This window comes from Triticum dicoccoides, chromosome 2B (genome assembly GCF_002162155.2).
Source record: "Triticum dicoccoides isolate Atlit2015 ecotype Zavitan chromosome 2B, WEW_v2.0, whole genome shotgun sequence".
Lineage (NCBI taxonomy): Eukaryota > Viridiplantae > Streptophyta > Magnoliopsida > Poales > Poaceae > Triticum > Triticum dicoccoides.
The window spans coordinates 208,930,795-208,936,997 of record NC_041383.1 but is presented as its reverse complement, the minus strand read 5'-3'; the positions used below and the strand labels follow the sequence as shown (position 1 = coordinate 208,936,997).

The 6,203-nt window shown below is 47.4% G+C and overlaps 1 protein-coding gene across 1 annotated transcript; it reads right to left on the bottom strand.

Annotated features, from left to right (window-relative positions):
* Nucleotides 1-899: 899 nt before the first annotated feature.
* LOC119363121 (probable WRKY transcription factor 3) lies at nt 900-4,374 on the bottom strand. The gene is made up of 4 exons (XM_037628429.1): nt 4,108-4,374; nt 2,339-3,180; nt 2,115-2,231; nt 900-1,376 (listed from the first exon to the last, which is right to left on the bottom strand). The coding sequence occupies exons 1-4, from the start codon at nt 4,294-4,296 to the stop codon at nt 1,118-1,120; spliced, it is 1,407 nt and encodes a 468-aa protein (XP_037484326.1). The 5' UTR covers nt 4,297-4,374; the 3' UTR covers nt 900-1,117.
* Nucleotides 4,375-6,203: the final 1,829 nt, after the last annotated feature.

Here is a 6,203-nt window from a genome sequence, read left to right as displayed (position 1 = left end):
AAATATTCCAAATTTCATAAAAGCTCATGAATTTGAAAAATATTCTCGGATTTCAAAAAGGTTCTTGAATTTGAAAAATATTCTGAATTCATAAATTTTCAGTATTTTGAGAAATGTACCTGGATTAAAAAATTGATCAAGAATTTGAAAAATGTTCCAGATTTCAAAAAATAATTTTGAATATTGTTCTCGTATTTCAGAAAGCAAAAAAGAAAAGTCAGAAAAGAAAACCGGTTAACCTTCCCTTAACCAGAAGGCGGGTCTCCCGAAAAAAAATCTACCGCGGTTCTACTTCGCAGCATGCGACACAAAGCGAATAAGTGGGCCCGTCCAGAATTAAAGCAAGCGGCGAGAGTTATGGGTTTGGTGGCTATCCGCCGGCCTCGCGAGAAATAGGATTCACCGCCTGGTTGTGACAGAGAATTCTCCCAAAAGCTTTGAATCCTATGAACAATATAACTACTAGGATTCCCTAAGAAGAAGAATGTAACTGCTAGGATTGGAGGAACGGCTGAGACAACTATAGTTCAGTCCAAGATCCACGATTGCAGGTGGCAACAGTTTTCGTGGACGTGGAAGATGTTGACAAGGAAAGAAGAAAGATACCCGTTCAGAACACAACCTGTATTTCATTTTATTTTCTTGTCGATAATGTGCCAGGGCGGAGCAGAAATTACAGCAATCACATAGATTTCAATGAATCTGTTAAATGACTTCCAGTATACTTACAGATTAGTTTTTAGAAGCACGACTTTTTTAATCAGTGTCAGTTATAGTAACATCTTAACAAACTATACTTCAAATTGCAGTTGGGTTAACATGCAATCATTGCCTTGTGCTGTTTAACTGAAATAGCCAAGTTTTCAACAGACAAAGTATGTGCACCTGACACGCAGTCATGCTGGTCCAACTGGAAGGTTTTTACCAACAATGGACCACCCATCATGTTCAACAGTTACAATTTCTGCATATGCAAGAGTTATTACTGGAGTGGGGAATATACAGCAAACAGAGCATGAGCAATAACAGCCCGTCACCGAAGAACCAATCGAATTGTGTTTCTTTCTTTCTTTCGCGAGCCACCACCGTGGTCGGTAAAGAAGACACGGGGACCAAACTAGAAGGCGAGATCGTTCAGAATGGCTGTTCCGTATTTTCTCTTTTCCGAGCTACTGCAGAAGCTTGCAGCTGATTGTTCTGAATAAGTCTGCTCTTTGCAGTGGTGTTGACCTGTGGCTTGGCTTCTGTTCCTAGACTCAGGCACGTCATGCGTATGCTTCCCTTCGTATGTAGTTATCACAGCATGTGGTTCCTCGGAAGATCTCTCGATATGCTTCTTGACGTCGCATCCTTGGTAAGTGCACTTGTAATAGCTCCTACATGGACAGAGTAGGCACTCAGGTTCATGGACTCTTTTTTTGGAACTCAAAAACGTTATGGAGATATGGTTTTTCAATTTGGAATAAATTGTCTGTGCCAGCTGGGTCTTGTGAAAAATAACAGAAGATACACAGACAATTGATAAGCATGCACATTATTCATCACCACACTTTTTTCAGAATAAAAGAAGAAATGTATTCCTTGTTTCACCAACTATGTGTGTAACAGTCAAATGTGTACTCATTCAAATAAACCAGAGCAGCAGTTACAAAATATACTTAGATCAGCAGGAGGATCTTCATATCAGTTGAATTATAAGATAAGCAAGGCATGAATTCTTTGCCAAATAATTCCAAAGCCAATTCTATGTAGGATGGATATTGGCTGTCATTAACAAGCAGTATTAGCCTATCATGCTTTTTAAGCTTGTCAGATGTATATTTCTCTTGAATGCAAATTTAAAGCCTTTTCCATGCATTGCTGCAAGACAAATGTCCCATGCGTGTGCAAGTGCAAGTGAGCCATGTGGAGTTGTCAATAACATCATGTTGATGCCAACAAAGTCAATAACAACATCAAGTTGATGCCAACAAACTTCATAGGCTCCAACATTAACCAATTAGTATTCAAGGCAGTTATCACATATACAATTGTAAATATGACACATTTTCTAAGATAAAATGGTAAAGAAAAAACTTCAAAGATTCAACAATAAAATGAGATGATGGGCTTACCTTGGGTGAGGATTTCCTCTCACCACTTTCTGTCCATACTTGCGCCACCTATAGCCGTCGTCCAAAAGATCAACATCGCTCGTTGTACTCACGATAATCTTTTGACCTGGTGCATTCCTGCCTCACGGAAATAATAACAGTAAGCTTAAAGATGCTAATTAGGAAGTCTGGATGAACTTAGCAAAGTTCCAAGTAAGGAATTTATGTTCAGCTGTAGGAAATACCTTTCATTTGCATCGGCATCACCATCATCTCCATCAACAGTTCTTATTTCACCATCACCTTCCCGGATATCACTTAAACTAGATAATTGCTCATCCCCCTCTTCCTTCGTTGGCAATAAAACATCCGTCATCATTCCATTTGGCGTTATAGGTTTTCCATAATAACCTTGACAACCTAATTGTGATTTAGTTGAAGGCTCCTTGGCATCATTGAAATCATTTAACTCATTCAATAAATCACCACAATCTTTAAACCTCTTTGAGGGGGGTTCATGGCAGTGCTGACCTCTATAAATTATTTTAATAATTCGTCCATCTGCAGAGTGCTCTACATTTTTCCTGACCGGGCAATTCAGGGTACATTTGTAATAGCTCCTTGGATACTTCCCACCCTTGACTGCCTTTTGTCCATACTTACGCCAGTTGTATCCATCATCAGCAGGTCTATCCAGAGTGATGGATGAACCTTGGAGTGCTTCCAGAACTCCAGTTGATCCAGTGTTGATACTGTCCAGAGTGGTGGATGAATCTTGGAGCACTTGTAAAACTCCAGTTGGTCCAGTGTTGACACTACCACTACCAGTGTGTGATGGCAAAGTCTGTCCCTGCATTGATGCCGCGCCTACGGAAGAACTGACATGCTGAGGTGTCAGCACTGAAGTTGCCAATGAGAAAGAAGAAGAGTTGTCCACTTGATCAAGTATACTGTATTTAGAAAAAGCTAGTTGAGGTCCAATCTTGTGATGCAATCCCGCCCCTTGTTTTTCCCGCAACTCTTTCTTTTGAGCTACTTGTGCTGCCAGCTGTGCTAGGTCTTGTTCATGGAACACATCAAAGTTGTCCTGCAAACGAAGAAAATATAAATACCAGTTATATTAGAACATACTATTGCAATAGTAACTAAAAAACCATATAAAGCAACTCAGAAAACACAGTGCAATAGTAACGAAACCATGTAAATGAATTCAACAAAAACATACCGGTTTTAACAAAACATAGTACAACAGTAACAAAACATAGCATAGGAAAAGTGGACATCGACGTGGTATCAACAAATTTTGACGTAAAGGAATCAAGGGCAAGCACCATGGTTTCTAATATTATTGAAGGGAAACCATCAGGCTCCTTAACGCTTTCAAAATGGAAGACGAAGGTGCCACCATTAACGCTCTAACTACACCGACCACAAATCTACTCCACCATCTCAAGAAACATCAGGTTCTTGGAAAGATCGCCCGCCCACTGCCTGTCCTTGTCGATTGCGATGTTTACTTATCTATAACTCGACCTGTTAGCACGTGAATTTTTTTGGGGCGCCCAGCACATCAATGTGCAGCTGTCGGCAAGGCAGAAGGCACACATCGGCGACCTTGACAGTTACCAATCCACGGGCCGAGGCCGACCCGCGATTAACTTGACGCACGTGCAATGCAGGCCATTCGTCCCTGGAGAAGCTGGTCCCCTTCCGGCTGGGGCGTCCAGGGCCAATAATTCCAAGGAGCACGGGCCACAGGGCGCGGAAATTCCGATCCCGCGGCCTAAAAATAGCAATGCGGAGGGAGCTGGATTGGCAACAGAAACAACAGAAGGAAAATCTACCCTGTTCATGCCGATTCAGTATCTGTACTGCTACTGGTATAATTACTACTAATTGGTACGTCGAGCTATGTCAGATACAGTAGTTACGTGCTGTTAATCAATCAAACAGGACAGCAGCAGCGAGCGTGCGATTAGGGGGAGGAAGCTGAGATGAGATCGGTCGTCGGTACCTGGGGGTACCCGAGGAGCGCGGTGCCGCAGAGCGGCGGAGGGGAAGGGAGCTGCGCGAGGGATCCACCGAAGAAGCCCAGCGCCGAGGCGGCCGGCGACGGCTGGTCGTCGGGGAAGAGGCTGTCGAGCGCGGGCGGGGCCCAGAGGCCGCCGCCGTCGCCGATGCCTGACCACTGCCCCGCCGCCATGGGTGAGTAGAGTACGCGCGCGTCGGCGACGAGCGCGTGGGCTGGAGGGAGGGAGGGATGCTTTCTGCTGTCAGATTGGTTGCCAAGTGGGACGCTCGGTATTTATTCCCCCGGACGGGAGTGCGAGTGGGCGAGGCAACAAAAATCGCAATGAGGGCGCTGAATGATTGGTGGCTCGTGCCACGTCGTCCAAGCGGAGGCGAAGCCCCGCGGAAGGAAAAACCCGGATATTTTCCGAAACCGTAACGGAGATATTTGTCCACCCCTTCTAAACATGGTAAGCCGAACCAACAGACCGAACCCAAATATCTGTGTGTAACTTTGGGGCGCAAATTTAGGTGCAAATGCGTCGGCGCGGACACGAAGCGGACATGATTTGGTTTGGGTCGGCGCGTTGAGCCTCCTCTTTTGTCCGCGCCGACCCAAACGAACAGCGGCGGATGAAATGGATCGCTCCATTGGAGTTGCTCTTATAGTTCAAGTATTTTATGCAGTGCTTTCTCCCACACAGCTCTCCCACGCAGCGCTCTCTCCCACTCAGCGCTCTGCGCGGTAGCCAACCCGGCTCCGGTGGCCACCAGCCTTGCGCCGTGCTCCGCTCCGGGACCGGCAGCCACCCCACCCCACCCCTTCCCCCGCCGCCTCGCCATGGCTTCGCGGGTTTCTCTGTCCGGCTCATCCTCGTCGGAGCTTCCCTCCCCTACTGCCTCGCTGGCGCCGCGTCTAGAGCATGCTCTGCCCGTCCTGCCGTCCCCCCCGCCCCCAGCTTAGATCCATCGTCGTGACGCCGGTGGTGGGCACGGCCTTCGGTCCGCTGGTCCAGGGCGGGGCTGCAGGTCCTTCTCATTCACCCCAGGTGGAGGCGGTTTGGATGATAGGAGCCGCCGGTCGAGAGGGCCGCCTGCTCGCCTGCCTTCCCACAGAGGCGCCGCCATGCTCAGCGCGTGTTGGCTGCGCCCCGTTCGCCGCCGGAGTCCAGGATGCCGGCGGAGCTTTTTGGCTGCTGCTACAACTGTGGCAAGGATGATGGCCACATCTCGGCGGAGTGCCGGAACCCCAGCTTCTGTGTTCGGTGCCGGGGGGAAGGGTGTAACGCCCCAGACCCGATGCGCCAGGTGTCTGCTAGTTATTTGCTGTCATTGCCATGTCATTTGCTTGCGTGTTGCATTTTATCATGTCATCATGTGCATTGCATTGCATACGTGTTCGTCTCATGCATCCGAGCCTTTTCCCCGTTGTTCGTTTTGCAATCCGGCTCTCCTATGCCCTCTGGCGTTCCCCTTTCGTCTCTCGTTGTGTGCGGGTGTTAAACTTTTTCGGAATGGCCCAAGGCTTGCCAAGTGGCCTTGTTATAGCACCGGTAGACCGCCTGTCAAGTTTCGTGCCATTTAGAGGTCGTTTGATACTCCAACGTTTAACCGGGTAACTGCAAAGGCCTCTTTTGTGTTGCAGCCCAACACCCCTCCAAAGTGGCCCAAAACCCAGCAAACTCCCCTCCATGCTCTCGGTCGTTCGATCACGATCGCGTGGCCGAAAACCGCTCCTCATTTGGACACTCCTAACTCCCTCTACCTATATATTTGTGCCCCTCCCGGATTTTCGCGCAGATGAAACCCTACCCCTTTTTCCCCACCGCGCCACCGGACAAAAATCCCCGCCACCGGACATGTCCACCGCCGCCGCCACATCACCCGGACCAATCACGATGTGCCACCTCAGCTCCGCCGCCTCCCGCTGAAGGAAATATGCCCTAGAGGCAATAATAAAGTTATTATTTATTTCCTTATTTCATGATAAATGTTTATTATTCATGCTAGAATTGTATTAACCGGAAACATGATACATGTGTGAATACATAGACAAACATATAGTCACTAGTATGCCTCTACTTGACTAGCTCATTAATC